The sequence below is a fragment of the Haliotis cracherodii genome, unplaced genomic scaffold (assembly GCF_022045235.1).
Source record: "Haliotis cracherodii isolate W230 unplaced genomic scaffold, xgHalCrac1.p SCAF_3, whole genome shotgun sequence".
Taxonomy (NCBI): domain Eukaryota; kingdom Metazoa; phylum Mollusca; class Gastropoda; order Lepetellida; family Haliotidae; genus Haliotis; species Haliotis cracherodii.
In genome coordinates, this window is record NW_027266286.1 from 60,286,305 (window position 1) to 60,311,871 (window position 25,567).

The 25,567-nt window shown below is 39.0% G+C and overlaps 1 protein-coding gene across 1 annotated transcript in view; it reads right to left on the reverse strand.

Moving 5' to 3' along the window:
- The window catches only part of LOC139475837 (uncharacterized), a 118,769-nt gene that overhangs the window by 43,158 nt on the left and 50,044 nt on the right, over positions 1 to 25,567 (reverse strand). The window contains exons 5-11 of the mRNA XM_071259036.1: positions 15,675 to 15,756; positions 4,990 to 5,068; positions 3,750 to 3,909; positions 2,219 to 2,316; positions 1,799 to 1,903; positions 846 to 930; positions 32 to 129 (exon numbers count right to left, since the gene is read on the reverse strand). Of these exons, the coding sequence (XP_071115137.1) occupies positions 32 to 129; positions 846 to 930; positions 1,799 to 1,903; positions 2,219 to 2,316; positions 3,750 to 3,909; positions 4,990 to 5,068; positions 15,675 to 15,756 (707 nt within the window). The remainder of the gene's footprint in view (positions 1 to 31; positions 130 to 845; positions 931 to 1,798; positions 1,904 to 2,218; positions 2,317 to 3,749; positions 3,910 to 4,989; positions 5,069 to 15,674; positions 15,757 to 25,567) is intronic.

Below are 25,567 nucleotides of genomic sequence, written 5' to 3' on the forward strand. Positions count from 1 at the left end.
CAAAGTTCCTCTGGAGGCATGTGCTGCCTACCTTGTGAGACATGGAAGGTGACTTGTGAGGCAGGTGTCGCAGAGAAATCGTCCTGAGAACCCTGGGACATGTCTGACTCCTCATCTGATTGGCTGTCACTGAAATAAACAAACAATGACAAAATAAGGTCTCACAAATGTGACAAGTACAGTACTTCCGTCACAAAAATATTTAACATATGTTGCGAATCATTTTTGTATTGTTGAAAACAGTATTTTGGGTGGTAAATTAATCAGACATGATATACCTTTTACACCTCAGGAGTGTTGGCAGGAGCGGCTAGTTATGGAGTTCTCCCCCTCCCCCTTCTCTCAAACCCAAACTGTTTCCATTAATCAGAGTGAGTGAGAAAGTTTAGTGCCACTTTTAACACTATTTCAGTTTTATCACGGCGTGTCAGCTTAAAGTGAGAGGAAAGCCAGAAGTGATGCAGGTTTAATTGGTGAAACTTACGAACGTAAACACATAATCGGGGTGAACCAGTATTCAAAACAACAATCAAAGGTTTCTGGCATGCCCAAGGGATGCAAATCTGCACCGCCATGAAGATCCAGAATAGAATAGGTTTTCAGCAACCCATGCTTGCCGCAAAAGGCGACTATGCTTGTCGCAAGAGGCGACTAACAGGATCAGGTGGTCAGGCTCACTGACTTGGTTGATGCATTTCATCATATCCCAATTGCATGCATCACTGGATTGTCTGGTCCAGACTCAGTTAGTTACAGACCGCCGCCATACAGCTGGAATGTTGCTGAGTGTGACATTAAACTATAAAACTATTTGTTTGGGTATTTATAGGCTTTTACAAACTTACAGAAAGGGTTTCTGTTGTTCAATGATCTCCCGAAGCCTCTCTCTGAGAATACATTCACTCTCTGCTACATCAACGTCTGCTCGATCTGAGAAGAGGAAAGGTAAGTATCAGGACAGACCTGGTATTAGGTTCAAGGAATTGAACTCTTCCTGACAGAATTCATGAATCATAGAACAATAGATAACGATACCTTCAGCCTAAGAAATTGGCACTAGTCCTACAGTCCTTGCCAAACTGCCCTATAGTTAAGGTATCATAAGGACTAGTAGAAATTTGCCATTTTTAAGGGTTTTGCTATATGTTATCATTAAAAGGTCTAGAGGACTAAAACTGTAAGTTTCTACCGCTGACCTTCTAACTACAGCACTAGATGTAATACTCAACTGCTCAGAGTTCAATACGGTCAGTCCATTCAGTACACAGTCCATTCAACAAATTGTATATGTTTGTCATCCATTTCATTTCACGTGACTTCTCACAATTAGATAAATATATGCCATGAAATTATTAACTTTTATTGAGAAAATACAATAAAATGTCAAAAACTGATTGCATTTATCCTTTGATTACAATGGCTTACAGTTCAACATGCAGACATCGACTCTTTGGATAGCTAGCTGTCACTTTGATGTGTAAATATTCATTGTTATTCTTCACTGAGGCTGGTGTAGTAGCATATCTTTATCATAATGTAAAACAATTTGCAAATTCCACTGAAAGACTTCTATTATCACAGTCAAGGAAAGTCTGGTCACATGATATGCAAATTAGCTTGTGGCAGAAAGTAGAACACACTGACCCTGTGATTCTGGCGTTGCGATCTGCGATGTCGCAACAGACTTCTATAATCACTGACTACTCTGATTTAGTATAAGCATGTTTGTTTACAGTCAAGAAAAGTCTGGTCACATGATATGCAAATTAGCTTGAGGCAGAAAGTAGAACACACTGACCCTGTGATTCTGGCGTTGCGATCTGCGATGTCTCCCCCAGGTTCCTTCGTCGCTGTTTCTCATCCTCCCAGATTGCTGCCAGACCAGGGTTTGCTCCGATATTCGCTGAGATAAATACATGACTCTACATTATCATTTTTTTAGTTAAATTCTTGAAAACATAATAAAAAGTCTCAGCAAGACAAGGGAAACCACAGAGGTATACCAGACAAAAAATTAATCGTGATTAAATTTAATACAAACCACAGCAAGTAACACAATATTTGATCATATTAACAATGAATCGATTGAAAACACCTCCATGTAGGTTGCCTCATGTAATCAGCCAATTAGGTTAATCAATATCCTGCGATGAAATGTTTCCAACTATACAGAACTGGCAGTGAATTGTATGGCCTACACAACATGCTGGTGACGTACCATCAACTTCCAGTCTGTTGAGGATATCTGCAGCAACTACATCTACCTCAAGCTGACACGTCGTCTGCCGGGACACATCGCCGTCCAACATCAGCTCACTGCAACATCAGCAACAACATTGACTCACAGAGATAGGATTTCTGCTCACTGCATTTTTTTTATTGATCTACTTGTTATTGAAGGATTTTCAGTTGTCATAATACTATTTAAGTTTGTTCAGTTAAGGACTGACTGTGTATTTCTTTCGGTTCATTGAGGTATGAATCGAAAAACTGATGTGCAAACTGTATCAATCCGCGTAGTTTGGTAAAGAAAAATAAATATACCTCAGGTTTTACTTTTGCTTGTATGTGGGATTGTAGTTTAAAGCCGCAGGAGGCAAACAAATGTGTATGATGATACATGTGAGCAGAGAGGGAATTATTCAGTAGTAATAAAAGTAATCCGCTTCGTCGGGCGTGACTTGATTTTTTACATTCATTGGGAAATGAATACAATAACATGTGACCAAATCAGCTAATCAGAATGCAGGAATTTCAGTGAACACAACGAAAATTGAATTATTGAATTACGAGGTTAACGTTTTTACAATAATACCTGGTTGAATGTTTTGCTTGCAACTGAGACCAAACAAACACAGTTTTATTTATGTGGCCATACTCTATTCAGAATTCACATTTAAAGTTTGAAACAACTTTATTACACCCAGATAATTACATTTTCATGGTTGATAACCAATATAGAAATTCAGCTTAATTGGGTCCCAATGTAATGTAAATCTCATGGGCACCTATAGTCTGTCTTACAGACCCTGATACAAATGTATATGAAATACAGCCCATGCAAGTCTATGTTGTTTGGCAAGTCTAGATTACTGCACTCAGGAAAATCTGAAAATGAAGAGAATCACTGGGCTCCCTTTTTATGATATTTTTATTAAGATAACTGAACACCTATTTTTTCTGTACGATATGTTCATTTCAGAGACTAGATGTTAGTCTAGGGCACCTACAAAATATGTCATACTATTCCTGTATAAAATTGATAATTTTTACACCAGGTACAGCACAAATACCATTGCCCAAGAACCAATAATATTGAAATGGCTGTATGCCAAAAGGTCATATTTATATTCCAGTTTATCAACCGAGTCAGCTCATCCCATTAGTCACCTCTTACAACAATTATACCCTGGGACTTCATGGGGTACGTGCCCTCATATTGAAGTCAAATGAAATGTAACTGATTAATACTGCAGAATGGTTGAGTGAGTGGTTGAGCGAGTGGTTGAGCGAGTGGTTGAGCGGTTGAGTGGTTGAGCAGTTGAGCGGTTGAGTGAGTAAGTGAGTGGTTGAGTGAGTGGTTGAGTGAGTGGTTGAGTGAGTGAGTGGTTGAATGAGTGAGTGAGTGAGTGAGTGAGTGAGTGAGTGAGTGAGTGAGTGAGTGAGTGAGTGAGTGAGTGAGAGTGCGTGGGTTAGTGGGTGGGTGGTTTAATGCTGCTTTAAACAGCATTTCAATCTGATTAGCATACCTAGGTATGTGGAGTGTGTCCCACATTCTTCTACTTGGGGTGTTTATCCCTGAGTGGTCTAGGGACTCTCCTGATCCTAGGAGTGGTGTCCGAGGCGTGGAGTCGGAATCGTCCAGGGAAGAGGGCCCCTGTTCAGTCAGATTTCTCCGGGGGTCATTGTCTGAAGAAACAGTACACAGAAGTTGAGGCACATGTAAACGGATCCTACCAAAACCCAGAGATGGGAGGTCGCAAGTCTTTATAAAAATGTTTACAGCTATTGTATGTATTGGTTTGGCTGTTGCAGAAAATATATGTCTTATGACTAAGTCTAGCTAGTAGTAATTTGAAAGACTGTTGTGTCTAAATTACAGGAGTTCTAACAGTTAGCAGCTATCATGACACTGATGACAAATATCAAGACTCAAGATGATATTTCATAATTTGTCTGTCTCACAGTCTCTGGCCCATATCATATTCCCTTCAGCCCTGCCCTAACTGTAATGCTACACTGGTCTGTTCTGGTATAATGTGTACTGGGTTTTTATCCAACAGCATGCTATATAATGCTATAATTCATATCAGCCATATATCTGTCTGCCTTGTCAAATGGAATGTCATGTTGCACTAAATAATGGATTTTATTTGTTGCAGATTCATCTATCCTGTGGAATTCTGCTTGTGCATAAAAGGAGATGCACTTAAAATATGCAATAATGCTAGATAAGTGCATACAAGTCATTCAGGAAACAATTTGCATTTGTAAGACAAAAATTAGTCAAATAATTGTTATTTTCGTTGAAAACTTGTCAGCAAATAATTCAGTTACGTTTTTCATATGTAATACATGTATATGTTTAGTGAGATCCCACAATGGGTTTCGAGCAAATGGCACTCTACCCAAAGGGAAGTCACTCCAATCCGTAGTAGTCGTAATCCTTGCTAACGAACGCAGAGGCAGGTTTGCAACAGGCATCATTTATGCTTTATATCTAACTAATTACAACCACATAAACAATTGATTGCTAAGCATTCTTCTGACAATACCATTGGCATATTGAATTTCCTATCGATATGGTACTATCGTAGTGCAAACAATTGCAATAGTTTGATAGTTATCGATAGATATATCGTTACACTCCTACCACGATATATCGTTACACTCCTACCACACATCGAGTTTGATCAGTTCAAAAGTCACTGTCTCCAGCAGGCCATATACTGATCAATGTTGATCAACAGAGGTGTATGTTGAACTTACCCTCTTCACGATCTCTGCGGAACTTGACGGCAGCAGCGTTGATGAGATTCATCCCATACAGGTTGTAGTCGATAAACAGCTGGAACAAACACGAATAATTTCATGGAATCTTCATATAAAGAAGATTCTTAACAATGTACACTGCACAAAAGTTCCCTGGTAACACATTCATGTCCATAAAAGGTGTGTATGTTGTTTAATGCAGCACTCAGCAAATATTCCAGCTATCTGACGGTGGTCTGTAAATAACTAAGTCTTATGCATCAACCAAGTCAGCAAGCCTGACCACCCGATCATGTTAGTTGCCTCTTTCGACAAGCATAGTCGACTTTTACGGCAAGTATGGGATCTATTCTACCCCGGATCTTCATGGATACCATAAAAGGTAGTACTGTCTATCCATACTATGCTCTATATCAGAACGCTCTTCAGTACATATGCCCCGAGGAAGATCCAGGTTAGAATTGGTCTTCATCTACCCATGCTTGTCGTAAGAAGAGACTAACAGGATTGGGAGGTCAGGATTACTGACTTGGGTGAGACATGTCATCGTATCTCAATTACAAAGGCTGATGCTCATGATTTCAATCATTGGATTATCTGGTCCAGACTTACAGACTGCTATCATATAGCTCGAATATTGCAAAATGAGGCATCAAGCAAAAATAAACATACAATTTTTCTCTCTGAAAGGAAGAGCCAAACAAAATTTGTTTACCCACAATACATTAGTTTCGGAACATGCAGCATGTCCAATCAGCAATTTATGCATTTTTATCAAACCAGAGGACATCTTGTTTACCTTATCTTCAAAAAGAAATTATCTGGTTTAAATTATCCCAGGGTCCAACAGAATATCTAATAGTCGGTGGGGATGTAATTGGCCCAGTGATGTCCTGGGGATCGAACCTGACACACAGCAACAACAGACTATACATCTCAACAGAAATGAAATATCTGGACAGTGAAAGCCTTTAATCTGGATGTACCAGTACCAGTCAAATTGTCGGGATGAACATCTATCAGGCTCAATATACCATGTGTCTGGAGCGATTTCCATATGCCATTGTATAGATGTTCCAAACACTAATCCTTGGGCGATGTGAACCACGTGTTTAAAAAATCTTTCTTCAAGAGAAATAATAAAGTAAGGTTAAAAATCATGTTCAAAATCGTGAGAAGAAACATCCTTTCTTCACACACACCCCAAAAAATTGTGCTTACAGTCTTTCCAACATGTCAAACATAGGTTTGATCATAAAGCTGAGATACAGATTCTATGAAGTGTTGGAGGTGAGGTGTGTTGCTGTGTACTTTTGTAATGTGTCATTTCTGTTACCTCTTCTGTATACACAGCTGATTCAAGCCCAAAACTAAAATTCAAATTTGAATCCTGGGACACCAAATATTACCTACTTTCCAAACCCTAAGAAATGGCCAGAAAATATTAACACTGTCATGACATGTTCTTTAACCTATTGACAAGAACATGTGAACCAAATCTCACATATGTTCCCAGTATCCTATTAAAAGTGACGTATAACACCAAAAACATTCCATAATCATAAAAATCTCTACTAAAAACAGTTCAAAGTAAGAATCAGACAGTACTATGAGCATGTGTGAATCGCAATCAAATAGGGATGATACCAGTGTACCATGATACAAGCGAGTGTATCCTGCCCCAACCGGGGGCTCCGTCACAAAGCAGTAACTGACCAATAAGTGTTAATGAACATGGTGAAGGTATAGGTGAACATAGCTTGGAGCTGCACTCTATCTCTAAGCTGGCATCACGAGAGGCTGCTCTAGTGCACATTAATAATGGAGAGAAAAGTGAGAAGTATAGATTTCATCAATTAGAGCAAACCAGTAATGGTCACAAATTCAAACTGGCTCACAAGTATTGAGTTGGTATACCATCAATGCCATGATATTTATAACTTGAAAGTTTTCCCTTGTCAGTAATAAAGCTGCTACGTAATAATGCAGACCTGAGGCCTGTTCCACCAAGGAATCTTAGCCCTATGACTGTTGTAAATCTATGCTAAAGTATGGCAGTTATGATCATCTTAGTGCTTTGAGTGTTGTAAGTCTATGCTGAGGTAAGGGAGTTATAATCATCTTAGCGCCAAGATCGCTTTGTGGAACATGACCCTGGTCACAATCATAAACTGCTGATCTACTAAAAATTAGTCAAAGGCCACCATCAAAGAACCTGGGCCCTGTTCCACAAAGCAATCTTAGCACTACGACTGACTAAGTTCTTAACTATGGCAGTTAGGATCATCTTAGCCCTGGGCTGTGTTCCACAAAGAGATATTAGCACTACAAATATAAGGCTAATTCAAGGATATCAGGGGTGATATTAATGGCCATTGAGTATATGTGTCTTCAGTCATGGGACCATTGTCGGTTGGTTGTTTAACGCCGCACTCAGCAATATTCCAGCTATATGATAGAGGTCTGTAAATAATTGAGTCTGGACCTGACAATCCAGTGATTAATAGCATGAGCATCGATCCACACAATTGGGATCGATGACATGCATCAACCAAATCAGCGAGCCTGACCACCCAATCCCGTTAGTCACCTCTTAACAACAACAACGGGTTGCTGGGGATCTATATTCTCGCCAAGAAGAATGTAGATTGATGTCAATCAATGGATTATTTACAGACCAACATCACGTAGCTGGGATATTACTGAGTGTGGTGTTCAACAACAAACACACACATACTCGTTTGCGCCCTGCTACAAACTATTTCTGTCTATTGAGTTTGCTGATATTTACGTTTCTGAAATATAATTGAGTCATCTGAATCATAGAATAACATAATAACAATATTTATAAATATACGCTCATATCTGCTATATGTCACCAACACCAAATATGTTAATATATGTCTTGATTCTCGATCAATCAGTATCAATCACAATGGCCAGTCACAGATGATCATATTGAATACAGCTCCCAGATGGCGACACATCGCAATGTTCATGACAAATCTGTACTTTATTGCCATGTAAACAATAGCAGATCAATATTGCCAGATCTTTACCATGCGTCTGCTGCCAGTCTAACTCCCATGGCTTGCTAAGTGCAGGCCAACTAATGCAACACAGTAACAGCTCATGTCTCATTTAGTTACTGGCTCTAGATGTCCTACCACCTCCGTAGTCTAGTGGTAGAACGGAAGGTCCATGGTTCCATCCCAGGCCACGTCATACCAAAATATGTTAAAAGATGGTACTTCTTGTTACACTGCCTGGCAGTCAGCATTAAGTTTGTTTGTTAGTTTGTTTGTTGTTTAACGCCGCACTCAGCAATATTCCAGCTATATGATGGCAGTCTGTAAAATAATCGAGTCTGGACGGGACAGTCCAGTGATTGACATCATGAGCATCAATCCACTCAATTAGGATCGATGAAATGTATCAACCAAGTCAGTGAGCCTGACCACCCGATCCCGTTAGTCACCTTTTACAGGAACTATGGGTTGCTGAAGACCTATTTTTCCCCAGAATCTTCACGGGCTCTCGGCATAAAGGGGCTAACACAAGGACTGGTCGGCTTGGAGTCAGCATACTGTGTCTCAGTGGGATGTTCTTGTTAAACTGCTGCATGGTATCTCATTGGGCTAGCACCATAAAATCAGCATCAGTCCAGATGAGTACAGACAGACAGACAGACAGACAGACAAGATATCGCTATATATACAGGCAATAATCTTGGACGCAGCGTACTACAAACTACAAACAGCACAGAATGATTAACACTCCAAACCAAACTAGACTGCAACACTCAATTAACTGTAGCAAAACTTCTAAATCCGCTCACCGATACATAAACCTTCAAAGCATTAGGCATATTCCATATTTAAACTCAACTACTAGGCAGCATATAATCACCTACAAAACTTAAACCACCACTAATCAGGCTAATAAAATGCAAATCCAAAAAACACACATCCACATCCACATCCTTCCTTCGTCCCCCCACCTTAAGCCCCCAAGTTTCCAAATTACAAATTTCTCAAAATTGGAAATAAGCAACCCTAATGCCCCCCAGGTTGCCTCACCTTTCGGACACACCCTCCTTGGCAATCTCACCAAATATGGCCTGGCGGGCCCGTGTGTGAAATACGCATCATGTTGGAAAGTGAACGTTAAATCTCCTATAGTAAGTAAGTAGGGATGCGGCTTCAAACCCCATTTCACCTCACCTCCTTATGTCCTATCACATTCAGGAAGGTTGCTAACAGTTGCAAGCAGCCACTGTGACCCTCATAGTGTTAAATGGAGAGAACACTGCCTGACACACAAGCAAGCAAAAACTTTATCACGGAAACCATTACATGTCATCCTGCTGGCTAAGGCAAAAGATTTCACAACCATTACATATACCATATTCAACGTAATAAGTGCACCGCTCTAATAAGTGCCCACAGCGATATTTGTTAATATATTGGCTAGTGAACAATCCCAATTCGCACCCCTTCCGCTTGAACAACATGAACAAGGTACACAAGACTTATTTATTCGCGTATAATACGCACTCGTGTGTTATATGCAACCTTAATTATGGGCAATTAAATTCTGGAAAAATATATCTGTCATATATAAACATTTCAGGTTGTCAGCATAAATCATGAAATTCATCTTTCAACTCTCTTTTTTCTCTCACCAAAATAATATTCTTATAAGAGCTCCCTATTTCTAATTTTTAGAGCTCCCTGCGCGTTTATTACGTCTACATAAATAAATGCTACAATGACCAGTGACAAAATTCCTGTCAAATTAAATATTATAAGAGTGTTGTCTTTAAAGAAATCTATGCATATCATAAGTTCTTATGGATGTTTTAGGCACAGGGTATGTAAATGCACATGATTGCATATTCATAAATATTCGATTCTTGTGGCCATGAATAACGAATTCAATTCATGAATGGATACGGTTCAATTCACCCAATACACAAGTGAATCATAACGGCCCTAGTGCATACAAACTCAACACACGTCGTAATCAAACGTTGAGATGTGTTTGTGTGCACTGTTTCTAACTCGTATTTGGTGGACAAGGCTGGGAACCCACGATAGCAGATCAGTTTACTGTGTCTAAAGGGGCGGTCGGGTAGCCTAGTGGTTAAAGCGTCACGCCGAAGACCCGGGTTCGATTACCGACATGGGTACAATGTGTGAAGCCCATTTCTGGTGTCTTCCGCCGTGATATTGCTGGAATATTGCTAAAAGCGGCGTAAAACCTCACTCACTCACTCACTACTGTGTCTAAAACCTTGGTGTTCCCTTATTCATTTCCATCAGTATATATTCATCTTTCTCGGGGCAAATCATTGTTTTCATCCAAATCATAAATGATTACTTATTACTACAGAAGATCCTAGTTTTTCATCTGGGAGGGTTCTACTTCTAGTCCCTGACAAAGCCTGTTTAGTACAGCACTGTAGTGTTTCAGTACTTGCCCACCCTATTCTAGCTGTGTTGGTTGAGTAAAGGTGTCTGATTTGGGTTGAAGCCAACCCCAAATTTGCAAAAACAGCTGCCAAGCCAACCAGTAAGAATTGTTATTTTATAAACAAAGTGTCTCATTAGTTGTTTGCTCAGTAAGGATAAGATATATAGATGAACAGCTTCTTTATTACAATATGGGAGGATGTTTGGTGTAAGTTCTAACACTGTTACCAAGCATGTGATGTACAGAGTATGGTTGACAAGCATATGGCAGGTATGAAGCAGTGTTTATCCAGTTTGATCATTGCTGTCCATAAAAAAAAAATCAGAGCAAATGCAGCGCAATATTTCAGAAACCCAGTTAAATACTTCACCATGATCAATATTCTTCAGCCTCAGTGATCAAAAAGTTAAATAAGATGTCACAGCTGTTTGCTAATCGTTTGTGTGGATTTAGAAGCACACTGTCAATATGGGGTAGTGTTAATCTGTGTGTGATTGCGGACAGTACTGGCAGCATTGAAAACAACATGTCTCTCACAATGTTCAACGACATGGTACCAAATAGGAAGATTTACCTAACACTCAGAACAGTATTTTGATGCAGATAATTTATAAGGACAGGCTAACATAAATGCATACTCATATTGGAGGCAGGTGTTTGCAGGTAAAGAACATATTTCAGTGGATCTTCAATTCGGCCTATTTTGGTAATACAATATCCCTGGAATGAGTTAAATGGCAAACAGGGTTAGAAATTCCTGCATTTTACTGATGATGGCTAACATGGCTCAATTGTACAAGTTCCCAGTGACTAAAGGGCACACTGAGACCACAGCTTTAGAAAGTGGCACTAGTCCTGTCGTCCTTACCAAACTGCCCAATAGTAAAGGTAACATAGGGACTAATAGAAATTTGCCATTTTTAGGTGTTTTGCTATATGATATCATCATAAGGACTAGTGGACTGAAACTGTTAGTTTCTACCGCTGCTGAGAAATCATATTTTTTCCATAACTCTAGCTTGTAACAGCGTTTATTATATGAAGCTGGTGATAATCTTTTTGCACACAAAAATATATACACATGACTGCAGTTAGTGTGCAGAATGATTCATAAAATATATTTGGGGATTCTGAAAATAAATTACTGAAAGTCTGCAGACACTACTACTGAACATTATCACAGTGTTGTCAGCAGGACATGTACACAGGAGCTGTTTACGCCACAAATACAGAGGAACATGAAGCCGTCTTTTACCCATTTTTCAGTCACACCTGAATGGAGGCAATCAAGAGACATTGTTTCACAGTGGTGGAGCGAGCAAGGTTAATGAACCACCAAACATTCAGTACCATCATCTGAGACAAGTGTCCTACGTTCAACACCATTTCTTTCAGAAGCCAGACGACCGCCTCCGTGGTCTAATGGTAGAGCGTCCGCCCGGCACTCGGCATAACCCTTTCGCCCCGACTGCCCGATTTATCGGGCAGCATAAACCGTGTCCCAGAACCCGGCTGCCCGAAAAATCGGGCGAGAACTGTCCAAGCCCCACACCCGGCTGCCCGATAAATCGGGCGGCGCGAGCGTGTTTACAAAATCGCTCTTTCTACTTCCTTTCTCGTGTGTAATCTCGTTCTAAATATGGAAACGAGATCTACACGTGATTGACACGTCATTCTATGGAATTTCCCCGTCTTTTTGGCGCGAAAATCGCGGATGTCACCTGTTTTCGCGACAGGTATTTTTCTCGCTTGAATCGTAAATCCAGCGTAATGGCGGCCAACTACGATTCGGATAGCGATCAGATGATTAACAACGACTCTATCGGAAATAATAATGTGTTTGAATTGAATAATTTAAGCGAAGGGGAGAGGGAATTTCGCGAATATTTTGGTGAAGATTTTGACGGTTTCGACGAGGTGTCCCCCTCGCCAACTTTCAAGAATGGGAGTGGCAGAGGGACCACAACATGGAGACATGAGGGATTTTGAAGAGGCGACCGGACTCAAGAATATATATATATTGACACGTACGGTGAGTGAAGAGTCATGCTAATGATTTTTTCCAACTGTTTTACAATGATTCTGTGTTTGAACAGATTATCAGTGCGACGAATGAGAATGCAGCCTACACGTGAACGAGCGATCACAACAACAACAAAGGTGAGTGGCATGACGTATTTGTTTCTTTTTTTTTTAATTTATTTTTCTGATCGCAATCCGAATTGTAGTTTGCCGGTTTGTCGTATGTCCTTATATTTCGCTCAATTTGAATAAAATTTATTTCTATAATCATGTTTGTTCTCTTGTTTTTTACATCTTAATTTAAATTTTAGTAACTGTATAAATTATTTATTTATTAATTGATTTAATAAAGTACTGATTTAATTTATTATGCAGTTGTAAATAGCAGTGTATTGTAAATATGTTATCACAACTTTTATATTTGCAGAACTTGAATTTACGATCTTTCTGTCCTTTTACAATCTTTCCCTCTTCAGATCAATCTGTGATATCTTCCCTGTGATGTCATTCTTATAGTAGCTGTGGTTCAATGTTCATGTAATGTGATAAATTACTTTTTAAAAACTTAAATACTTAATTTTTGTTTCAAATCCTGAAAAAGAACAAAATAAATCAAATATTTGTTTTTACCTGTGTTAACGAGTTTACCTGCGTTAACAAGTTTACCTGTGTTAACGAGTTTACCTAAGAGGCTGTAGGTGTATCATAAGTAATATGTGACATCAGTATAGAAAACAAAGTCAGTACCAAGAGTTGTAAACTTGTTTATTTGTTTACAGATGTGCATGAAGAGAATTTACCTGTAACACCTGCGATTACCTGTGCCGTCCAAGATGACAAGACCACTGTGTTATGTTTACCTTGTATCTGTGATTTAGTTTTGTGATTTTTAATACAATTTGAGCCAAAATTCATTGTCTGTTTTCATTTTTTCAGTGTTTTCAAGTTTTATTTCACTTGTAAACACCTGTAATTAGATAATGACAAAGGTTAGAGACAATAACAACAAAGAATATTAAAGTATACTTAATCCTCTTTACAATGGTATATGATCAATGTATATTAAAAGGAAGTTTCTGGTAGAAAAAGTGCATAAAAAATGATGGTGTGATTTTCCAATAATACTGCCAGGGAGGCCAGTGTACAGGCCTTGTCAGTGTCAGGGACTGCAGGGTTTCAAGGGACATAACTCTGGGGCAGCCAGTGATGAAAGAGTTAAGGGGCTAAAACAAGGACTGGTCAGCTTGGAGTCAGTATACTGTGTCTGAGTGGGGTATTCATGTTAAACTGCGGCATGGTATCTCAGTGAGCTAGCACTAAATCGGCATCAGTCCAGCGGCCTAGCACAAGCAGGCACACACATACATACACGTGCATGCACGTCACTATATAAGTGCAATAATCTTGGACGCGACGTTAAACTCCATTTCACCTCACCTCACCTAAGAAGCCAGACCACCTACCTGCCAGGGCTATCCCCTCTATGAAGAAAGCAGCAGTCACACTCAAACATCTACTTCACCACATTTGAAACAGTGTCATCGGGATCCAATTTATGACAACCATTGTCTGGTACAAGACTTAATTCTGAAGGGTGATGAGACAGCCATGTTATGCCTAGAATCTAAGTTAATTCACTTAGCTGCCATTAATCCCCTATTGTCCTCTGATTAGCATGCTTTGTTAATTCCTATCTGTTTAGTTTTATATCTGCCTGTCAGCCACATGAAAAGGCTAGCTGGCAGTCATGTCATTTTAATTTCCTTATATTTATGACTTAATCCGTGTGGCCCTGACTTTTGAAGCCTGTAGGTCCAGGCTGGAACAAAAGCTAATAAAAACTCCCCCCAATACTCAGGGATGAGAATGGATATTTTCCTTTTCAGCTGAAACTTCTTTTCAAAGGAGTGTGGTCCATAATTTGGGAGTGTTTATGGGGGGTTCATTAGAATTTAACAAATTTGTGGTCACAAAATTTCAGGATCTGCGGAAGATTCTCATCCCAGAATACTACCACTAATTAAATATCCTCTACATCAAAACTAAATAATTTCTTCTTCTAAACCATAGTACAGTATAGAAGAGGAGTCTGCTGTAAGATATGCTGCAAAGTCTGCTGAATCTTCAACATTGATGGAAAGTGAATGAGTGAGTTGTATCACAATTATTTTAGATGTCCCTTACAAACATAAGGAGATTGGGATCTATTCTGTCTGGAAGGAAGGTAAAATGTCCTATCAAACTATATCCTGTGACAATATCGGCCACTACTGCATGAATACATTCAGCCACAGAGCCAACCCAGGTGTAACCAGAGCCCAACTAGGTGGGATCAGGCTGCACCTCATGACATACTATCTACACATGATGTAGCTCCAAGACAGGCTGCTGAAACCCTCTGCATTTGTACCTTGTTCTCGGGGGATTACATTCAACTTTTATTGGTAACACTTTAGTTTTCAGAAAAATCTCAAGAAAGGTTACAATGTCTGACTTGCTCTATTGTGAATACAGGCACTGACATACAGCGGTGTGGAGGGACGCTTGATCAAAGCAAATGTATTACACCCCAATTTGACTAACCCCAAAATATAGATAAGTGTAATGTTACATGAAAACTTTTAATCTTAAAGGAACCTTCAAGTCTCTTAATTTCAGGAGCTGAAAAGGGGATGAATATAGGCTGTTAGAACTGAGAAGGGAGTGAGTATAGGCTGATAGAGCCGAGAAGGGAGTGAGTATAGGCTGATAGAGCTGAGAAGGGAGTGAGTATAGGCTGTTAGAACTGATAAGGGAGTGAGTATAGGCTGATAGAGCTGAGAAGGGAGTGAGTATAGGCTGATAGAGCTGAGAAGGGAGTGAGTATAGGCTGACAGAGCTGAAAAAGGAGTGAGTATAGGCTGATAGAGCTGAAAAGGGATTAGTATAAACTGGTAGAGCTGAAAAGGGGATGAGTATAGGCTGATAGAGCTGAGAAGGGGATGAGTATAAGCCGATAGAGCTGAGAACTACCCTACTCAAAAAAAGAGAGTTAAAGACGACCCATTGTTTTCATATGAAAACAGTTGATCAGTCATGGATGGGAGGTATTGCACACAAGCCTTCAAATTGCGGGTGTTCTTCATCTTGTTTTGAGTAGCATATATGCTCTGGGATCTGAACGAGAGACTAACACACACACTCACCTGTAAGTTGTACGGTATGTGAGCCTCGTGGGGCTGGAAGGGCTTGTTCATCACTGCGCCACCCAATAAAAGGTCAGCTGCCCTGTAAGAAATGACACAAGTAAGTCATTGGATACATCCTGACCAAGGCGAAAGCTAACTAATTATGTCATTTCAATCCAAAATACTAATCATCATGTATAGGGGAATATTTATCATAACAGTTAGTACTTCATGTACTAGTTAATTAGGGAATTCATTTTTTTTTTTTTAATCATGTGTTTCAATTAACAGATAAGATGGCCATGACATTATTTATTTGTTCTGTCTGTCTGTCTGTAACAGAAGACCAGTCCCTTACCAATGCACAACACTCTAAATTGTGAAAAGACACTCCAGGTCTATGCCTGAGTATTTTAATCAATGAATACAACCATGAAGGTCCAGGTTAGAAAAGGTCTTTAGCAACCCATGCTTGCTGTGAAATGTGACTATGCTTGTCGTAAGAGGCTTGCTGACTTGATTGATGCATGTCATCATATCCCAATTACCTAGATAGATGCTCATGATGTCAGTCACTGGATTGTCCGGTTCAGACTTGATTATTTACAATCCAGCGTCATATAACTAGAATATTGCTGAGTCAAGGGATAAACAACAAACAACCAAACATGTTGACACATGATAAGATTATTATGCCACAAGTCTTGATAGGTTAACACTGGTGAAACCACAAGCCCAGGTACATTACTGACACATCATAGTGAGTTGGGTTTAACGCCGCTTTTAATATTATTCCAGTTATATCACAACGTGTCAACTTAATGTGTGAGGAAAGCCCTACACTTTCTTGAGAGGAGTCTAACATCAGAGAAATTCTCTTAGATCTTCCCTCCCTGCAGATCCATCCAGTCAGCTCTACAGTTTCTTCCTTTAGCAGCAGAAGTATTGACACCCTTATCAGGGGTTCAACTAGATCGCTGAAGAAGACTCCTGCAGGTTCTTCTGATCCCAAGCAAAATCTTCAATTTTCATGAAGTGAGTGAGTGAGTTGGGTTTAACGCCGTTTTTAACAGTATTCCAGTTATATCGCACCATGTCAGCTTAATGTTGGAGGAAAGCCTGAAGTGATACAGGTGTCAGACATTTACCACTTCGGTGAAACCCACGAGCAGGGGTATGGCGCTGACAAACCTAGAAACATAATCAGGACGAACTGGGATTCGAACTCACAATCATAGGTTTTTTTCATGCCCAGGGGACGCAATTCTGCACAAAAAATTGCGGCGCCTTAGACGACTGGGCCACCCGTGCCCCCTGCCACATCATAAACATTAACACCACCAGCAACAGACTTACAGCAATGCTGTAGCATGGGAGGACGTCAATGAGGGACAAGTCTTACACGGTTACCACTTTCAAATTCAGGCAGGCATCACATGATTTGTCATATATTTTGATTTGACTTATAATGATGTATTTTCTATGTAAAATACATTAATGGAGATGCCCAGTCACCTGCTCATGTTTGTCGAGGAACACGTCATCAATGAGATTTTTAAGACATAAATTTAGTGAGTGATTGATTGAAATGGGTTTCACGCCACTTTTAACCATGTTAACAGTATTCAAGTTTTATCATGGCATGACAGCTTAATCTGGTAGGAAAGCCCAAAGTCGATGTTGACCACTTTGGAGACACCCACAAGCATGGGAATGGTGCTGACAAACCTAGAAACATAATCAGGTGAACAGGGACTCGAACCTACAATCATAGGTCACACCCATGCCCAAGGGATGCAACTCTACTAGGGCTGGGACGGGTCCAAACTTGCTACCCGGGTACCCACCACCCTATTACCCGACCCTGCCCAGGGACACGCTGTCGATATTTAGAGATAGGTACAAACTGTCCGATTTGGAAAAGTTTGACCATAGCCCTGGCAAAATGTATTTAGATTCACGTATAAGACAATCCGCTCATGCATACACTGAAGTTTAATGCATGAAGTTTTATCTTTATTCAAACATATAAGTCAGAAAGAAATGGGGTATTAGTAACTTATATTGTAGCCATAGAGTTTAAGATAATTTTTGTCATCAAACAATATATATCACGTGACTAACCACGGGTCTGGGTAGTCCTGTGGGTACCCAGGTCCTACTCAGGACCCACCCGACCCGGCTACCCGAGTTACCTGTCCCAGCCCTAAACTCTACACAGCGAATTGCGGAGCCTTAGACAACTGGGCCACCAGTGCCCCGACGCAGATATAAGTAGCTTATGAATTGTTAAAGCAATACATTGATACATGTTGTTGCCTTATTAACATGGAGTTTATCTTGTGCTGGGAGTTGAAAGTGATCGGATTTCCTAATACTGTAAATTTTTAAATTAATGCATCTCCAAATTAATACTGCTGACTGCTGACCTCTAGCCAAAAATGCGACTCAATATCAATGTGACTCCCCCCACCCCATCCCCAGTGGAATGATACATATCCTTACCTTAATCCAACGTTATCTTAATTCAATCTCACAGCAAATAGCACCGCTTATTAGCACTGAGTAGAGCACTTCCGTAAAAACAATAAACAGTATTTTCCTAAAACAACACACAGCTTCTATGTTTATCCATTAAGGAAGTTTAAAAAGGCAATAAAATAATTGAACCAAGAACAGTTCACTGATTGATAAGTCGAGAACGTGTCAACAAACTTAAGGCAAATGACAAGACAAAGGTTGTAGATCTGAGGAGTGGGATGAGGCCTATCGGTGAGCGTTGGGTCGTGTCTGCCTTTGATGAGTATTGCATGAGTGGCTTCTCTCTGGACTGTTGTGTTTAATCTTATTGTTTATAGTCATTTTGGACACATAAATGTTTAATCAATGCGAACAAAGATCACTCGCATTTTTCGCATTCAATTCACGCTCAACTTAATTTCAAGATAAATGGTATTTTAAATATGGATGAACAAAGTACATACTCTGCCACACAATCAGCTAATATTGGTGTATGTATGCTTGTGTTGGGGTTAATGCCACTTTTCAAACTATTTCAGTCCTAACGACATGATCAATGCAGTGATTTGTAACATGGTAAGTGTGAGGTTAAGATCACACAATATCCATGAAAATGACAGCAATCTGAATAGCTGGTTGCCCCAAATTTAACAATGATAATAATCATAATCATAATAGCGCAAAATCTACATCAGGGTCTTGCTCAATGCGCAAATTCAGCATATGTTTGTTTGTTTTGTTTGTTTGTTGTTTAACGCCACACTCAGCAATATTAAATAGCAGTAAATAATCAAGTCTGGACCAGACAATCCAGTGATCCAGTGAACATCATGAGCATCAATCTACGCGATTGGGATCAATGACATGCATCAACCAAGTCAGCGAGCCTGAATACTCGCCTCTTACGACAAGCATAGACGCCTTTTACGGCAAGCATGGGTTGCTGAGGACCTATACTACCCCAGATCTTCATGGGTGTCAGCATATGTACATATGTACAATAGAGAGGGGACAGTAATTAAGATAGTAAAAATATACACATTCAGTTGTAGTGTTCAAAAAGGTATGTTTAGAGTCCAGACTTAACACATTGATACTTGGTGCACTTTTGAGGCTGAAGGGAAGGGAGTTCCATAGAGAGGCACCAGTATGAGAGAAAGATCAAGCAAGGAAGGACTTTAGTCTGTATTTTGGTACAGGCAGGAGAAGAAGTTAGTCATTTGAACAAGAGGAATCAGTTGCTACAGTCACAACAAATCTTTTTGAAATATCCCCGCAGAATCATATAGGGTCCTCTGAGAATGGGTTTCACACATTGTACCCATGAGAAGGATCAAACCAAGGTTGTCGACATGGCAAACACATGCAATACCCACAAGGCTAGCGCACCCACCATCTGGTAATCCATGGTTAATACAAAACTTGAGTCATCAAACTTAAGGCCTTTTCAAAGGCCATGATCCCGTTTTTCACAGCAACAGCAAGACCCAAGGGTGTTTTAAAACAGAATAATAAGGACCTGCTTACTCTATTTGATTGTAAATGTAATGGCTTCATGTGCACATCTAAATATCTTATTAAAATATTTATATTATCCCATTTAAATATATGAATTCTTAACACCTTGGTTCACTATAATCTATCGATCGAGTTGCAGTCTGACCTTTTGCTGCATGATGTCATTATATTATCTGGGCAAAACTCTCACACTGGTTGCTGAAATAAAAGCCTCAAGGCATGTGATTGAATTTAGAATTAAGACAGATTTAAATTTAAGCCGCTTGTAACAACGAACTGTCAAATTTATTCCCTTTCAGCCAGCCCAGCAATTTCAAGGCCTCATAAGACTAGACTGCCAAAACCAAGGCCTTACAAGGCCAGACTGCCAAATCCAAGGACTTACAAGGCCTGTAAGAACACTGATATGAATTTTCTAAATAGCAGAAAGATGCATTGTGTGTTTGCTAAGTGACATGAAACTAACTCAAGTCCTCTTGTCCAAGTTTCCCACCTATTGCTGAAGTGTAGTCCTTGTTGACTAGTAATACATGTTTTGAAACAACAGCTTCCTTCTCTGATTTGACAGTGACTTAATAAAATATCATCCCCTGACATCTGCTTTCTTTTCCGCAGCAGCGGATGATGTGTCACCTGCTACACATACAGGTCCAAGGTTTATTGATTCAACACATCACATTTACTGACATACTCGTTGTCATTGATTCTTGTCACTTTTTCTCTCAATCTGGGGAGGCTAGTGAAAACCTTGTGAGGACAGTGGTGCAATAATCTCCCGACTAGAGAAGCAACAATAGACTCCAAAACAACCGCTAGCCCTCATTGGAACTTTAACATTGACTTCAATACAATAATATAAACCTAAGCATTAAATCCTCTTCTTTCTTGGGCCTGTTATCAGTGAAACAGAAGTCATATGTGCAAAGCAATTACACTAGTATGAATTGGGATGGGAGTTTTTCTTCCAAATTGGTAATATTTAAAGATATCAGCTGCAGACTTGGGGCCGAATTTCAGCCTCTGTGTAGGTATATACTCAACATCATTACTGAAGGGTAACCTAGGCATACCTTGGTATATGCTGGGTGTCAAACATGCTAACAAGTGTCAATAGTAGGGCTGCAACGAATAACCTATGAGGCGAATACGATTCGTATCACGAATATAGGGTAATGAATACAAATATTTATTCACGAATACAATAATAAGTCAGTATTTGATGTATTATTTGTTATATTCAGTGGAACATTAACAACAAAGTTATTTGACGTGGTTTGTTAATTTTCTATATTATACATTTATATACTGCACTTGTCCAGGAACTTAGTCTTAGTATCTGCTCAAATTAATTCCTGTCAAATTAAATATTATAAGAGTGTTATCTTTAAAGAAATCTATGCATATCATATGTTCTTATGGATGTTTTAGGTACAGGGTATGTGAATGCACATGATTGCATATTCATAAATATTCGATTCTAGTAGCCACGAATAACGAATTCAATTCACGAATGGATACGGTTTGATTCACAACAATACGCGAGTGAATCGTAACGGCACTAGTCAATAGGCCTAAGTGGTTGAACAGTTGAAGAACATATTGTTTGTGTCTTTGTTACACTGATTGGACGCAAAATCCTAGATTGAAGGTGATGGAAGTTGAAAATGCAATATTTTTTTAATACTTTTATCTATTATTACCCGAGTGAGCCTTTAATAATGTCATGGAGTATTCTTAATACTTTTATCTATTATTACCTGAGTGAGCCTTTAATAATGTCATGGAGTATAGATGAAGTGTCACAGAAACAGAGGTTTGATCTGAGAAACCATGCACCAAAATGGAACCAATTACTGAGGTATTCTTTAGCTTATTTGTTGTTTAATGCCAATATTCAAACTAGATGACAGTGGCCTGTAAATAACTGAGCCTGATTTTCATTGACTGAAGGTACGCGGGAACAATGAAAGTGAAACAATGTGCAGCGTGTTAAACGATTTAAAAAATGACAATTCTACACATGATAAACATGTAATAGAATCCAGAGTTCCAGATAACTTTTTGAGCGATTGAGTTTTTACTTGAAGATTTCTATTTTAATTGGGTTATTACATTTGTCATAAGGTAACCAATATTTTTTCACTCATCTATTCATCAGTCTAATGGGTTTTTCCCAAAATGAGTTAACATTTTGAAATTTCCCAAAAAATAAAATAATGTTTTAGATGTATATAAGGGTTCTAACTATAAGCTTGACTCGGAAAGTAAATTAGCTCGTAATTGTGTTTCGGAAATTAGCTCCATTGTACGCATACTGAAAAAGCTTCATTGGGCATTTATGCATGCTGGTTTTATACATTTGAGTTTTTCATTTAATGCGTGCGTTTCTGTATGCAAGTTAATTGAAAGTAATTGGGTTTTGAATATTTTTATTTTATTTTTTTTTTTTTTTGGGGGGGGGGGAGTATTTGATTTAAACAGTATTTTATTTCCATTAATGTTCAGATTTTACATTACATAACGTTACAAAATGGAAAAAGGATTAGCAAACAGGCCCAAAAGGCCTATATCAATGCTTCTCCTAATATTGTACATCATACATGTAGATTGTAATGAAGTCTATAGAGCAGACATTAATGAGTAACACAAAATGAAATAAAATAGAAAGCAAGATACCAAATGCATTTTATATTCATATTAGGTGAAGTAATTTACGCAAATATGTAGCTCTGGAATCTAATACTTTCCATAGATCTGTACCTTGAATGTTTGTATTTCAAGAATAGCACATGCTATAGACACAATAGGTTTATTCCAGAAACATATCTCATTAATGTTTTCAATGAGCACGATAGCTGATACACAATCCAAAGGTTACCAACAAAGGTATAACTATAAATAATAGTATTATTAGGGCTGACATGCAACCCACCTTATCTGATTACACACCTGCCAAAACTCAATAATCAGTTGAGTTTGTAAACAAACCTGTGTATGACAAGGACGTAGTCACATTACTACCATACTCCATCCACATCAGTCGATCTACACACAATTCATTACACGTTGGCCCAGATTTTATAGCCATTCATAATTGATCATAATTTACACATTCAAAATATTGCATAAAAACATGTGTACTTATTAATTTGATAAAAACATATTAAATCGCCTACAACAAACTGCCAACTACGAACAAGGTAGATTTGTATAGACATTTAATATTCTGAACTGAACGCCTCCTTAACTCTCCTCAAAACTGACATGCCTAAACAATTTCTGGTTCATTCATATTTAAATTACGCCCATTTGGCTCCACCACAACATAACAAAACAGTTTCTTCACTTTTAAGAATTTACCTACACAAAGCATACTAACTGATGCTTCCCTGTCACCTGTTGAGAACCTCAAAAACATTCAGCTTTAGGACTGCAACAGTACACTTCGTTGCAACATGAATAAGGTGAGGTCTACAATACACAGTACATGAAAGTTCAATTCCTCGGAAATCGTTTGAAAAAGCACCGGACTTAGACGTCTTGCGCACTCCAGTAGAAGATACTACATTACAACAGTGTATTCCACCTGTTACCTTACATAACTTGAACTGATTGGTTGGTGAATCGTAACACCCTGATTCACATTGAGTTCAGAATGTCCCCTAAACTGTATTCTGAGGAGGGCTTTCACATGGGGGTCCAGGGTTGTACCCAGAGCTACTATTCAACCTGAAGCTTGCAACAAGACTTTGTAAAAATTCCCAAATTGTAAAAGAATATTCCACTTCATGTTCTCGAATGTTAATAACTGCTAACTCGGTAGAGTTGACTTGTTGTTTATTTACAACAGGACAAACAGAGGGATAGGCTTCATTAGTTAGGAGATAAACATACTGTCAGTCTTTGAAAGTGATACACATAAGGAAGAGAATATATGGATGTCAATTTCTTTATTATGGGGAACACAACAACTGGCGACAAAGAAAACTACATGAAGCCATTGACCATGAGACACCAGCCAGCCATGAACCGTGACCAGGGAACCTATCTGCCTTGTGCTTGGAACTTATTGCTTTGATCTTTGTCAGGGCTAATGGCTTAGCTCTCTTCAATATGCCCTTTGCTATATCCATTCTTTCACCTATCAGTGCTAATTACCCCGGACACCCATTTGCCCAGTGTCCATTGCTTATTACTTATCTATGAAACTTAAGTACTAGCTGGCTTCCATACCTTCAGCGCTAATCACCTCATGAAGGAGTAAGCATATACTCTGAAACGTTGTGTTCCTCATAATAAAGTAGTTGACATCCATATATTCTCTTCCTTAAACATACTGTGTTTTCAATGTAGAGCTAGGTTACCTGTAGATTTAACCACACTAAATTGAATTTGGAACCGAAAGCACAGCTTCGTAAGCTAACATGAGGTGGGCACCCCTAAAGAAAAGTAAGCAAGTCTTGGAAAGGTTTTGTTCCACACTGCATGTCACAATTATGACATCAAATTGCTCATTGTGACGTCAAAGATATGATATTAAGGTCATATAAAGAAAGGCGCCAAATTCCAAGCTCTCTGTTATCCTCAAAATTTTGAAAAATACATTCTCTTTGTAGATTTCTATCTGTTTTCTGCACAAAATGTATTGCCACACATCCTTTCAATACTGTAGTTACCATAAATTTGCATTTTGCAGCCTATAATTGTACATATAATTATTTAAATATTGCCACCGGCATGGACTGTATAAGAAGTACTATAGATTAGCTTCCGTGGTGATGAGGCTGTCAAATCAGCTGTATTAATCAGATATTGTGATTTGATACCTCTGACCAATCAAAATCAAATATTTCTCATAATTATTGTAGACGTTACATTATTACACTGAATGTATGTTAAATACCTCTGAATTTCAGAAAATAAGTTCAGTTTAGTTTTGAATATAACACAAATTTTTGGGTTGCGCACTTACTTTTGATTACAAGATAAATCTTCGGGGTCAACAATCATGTCTTCCACAAGTCAAATAAAATATTGATAAAAAGACCATCCATATTAACTTGATGATATGCAATAAACCAGATCCTAAAATATATCATGACGAGTAATTGATAATACATGTAATAAGTACTGTTCCTTTTGGCCTGTCTTCTCCCCCCATGATCTTATCAGAGTGAGTAAGTTGGGTTTAACACCACTTTCAACAGTATTCCAGCTTAATGTGGAAGAAAAGCAAGACATGAAGCAGATCTCAGACGTTCACCACTTTGGAGGAACCAGTTCTGGTGCAGAAAGACCTAGAAACATGATCTGGGAGAACCTGGATTCAATCCCAAGGTCATAGGTTTCTGGCATGCACAAGGGATGCAACTCTGGACAGTGACTTGCAGCACCTTAGTTAACATGGCCACCTGTGCCCCCATGATGCTATGGTGAGTGAGTGAGTGGGTTGGGTTTAACACGGCTTTTAACAGTATTCCAGTTATATCACGGCGTGTCAGCTAATGTGGGAGGAAAGCCCAAAGTGATGAAGGTATCAGACGTTTACCACTGTGGTGAAACCCATGAGCACGGGTATGGTGCTGACAAACCTAGAAACATAAACAGGGCGAACTGGGATTCAAACCCACAATAATAGGTTTCTGGCGTGCCCAAGGGACCAACTCTGCACAGCGAATCGCAGCGCCTTAGACAACTGGGCCACCCTTACCCCCCATGACGCTATGGATTTATATGAGTTAATAGAGGAAGTATTTCTCTTTATTTACAGTACATTATATTAGCCCAAGGCCATCAGACAAGAAAATATGTTGTCCAAAAAATGCATGTCCATGACACTGACATTTTGATTTCAAAGCACGTACAGACAACAT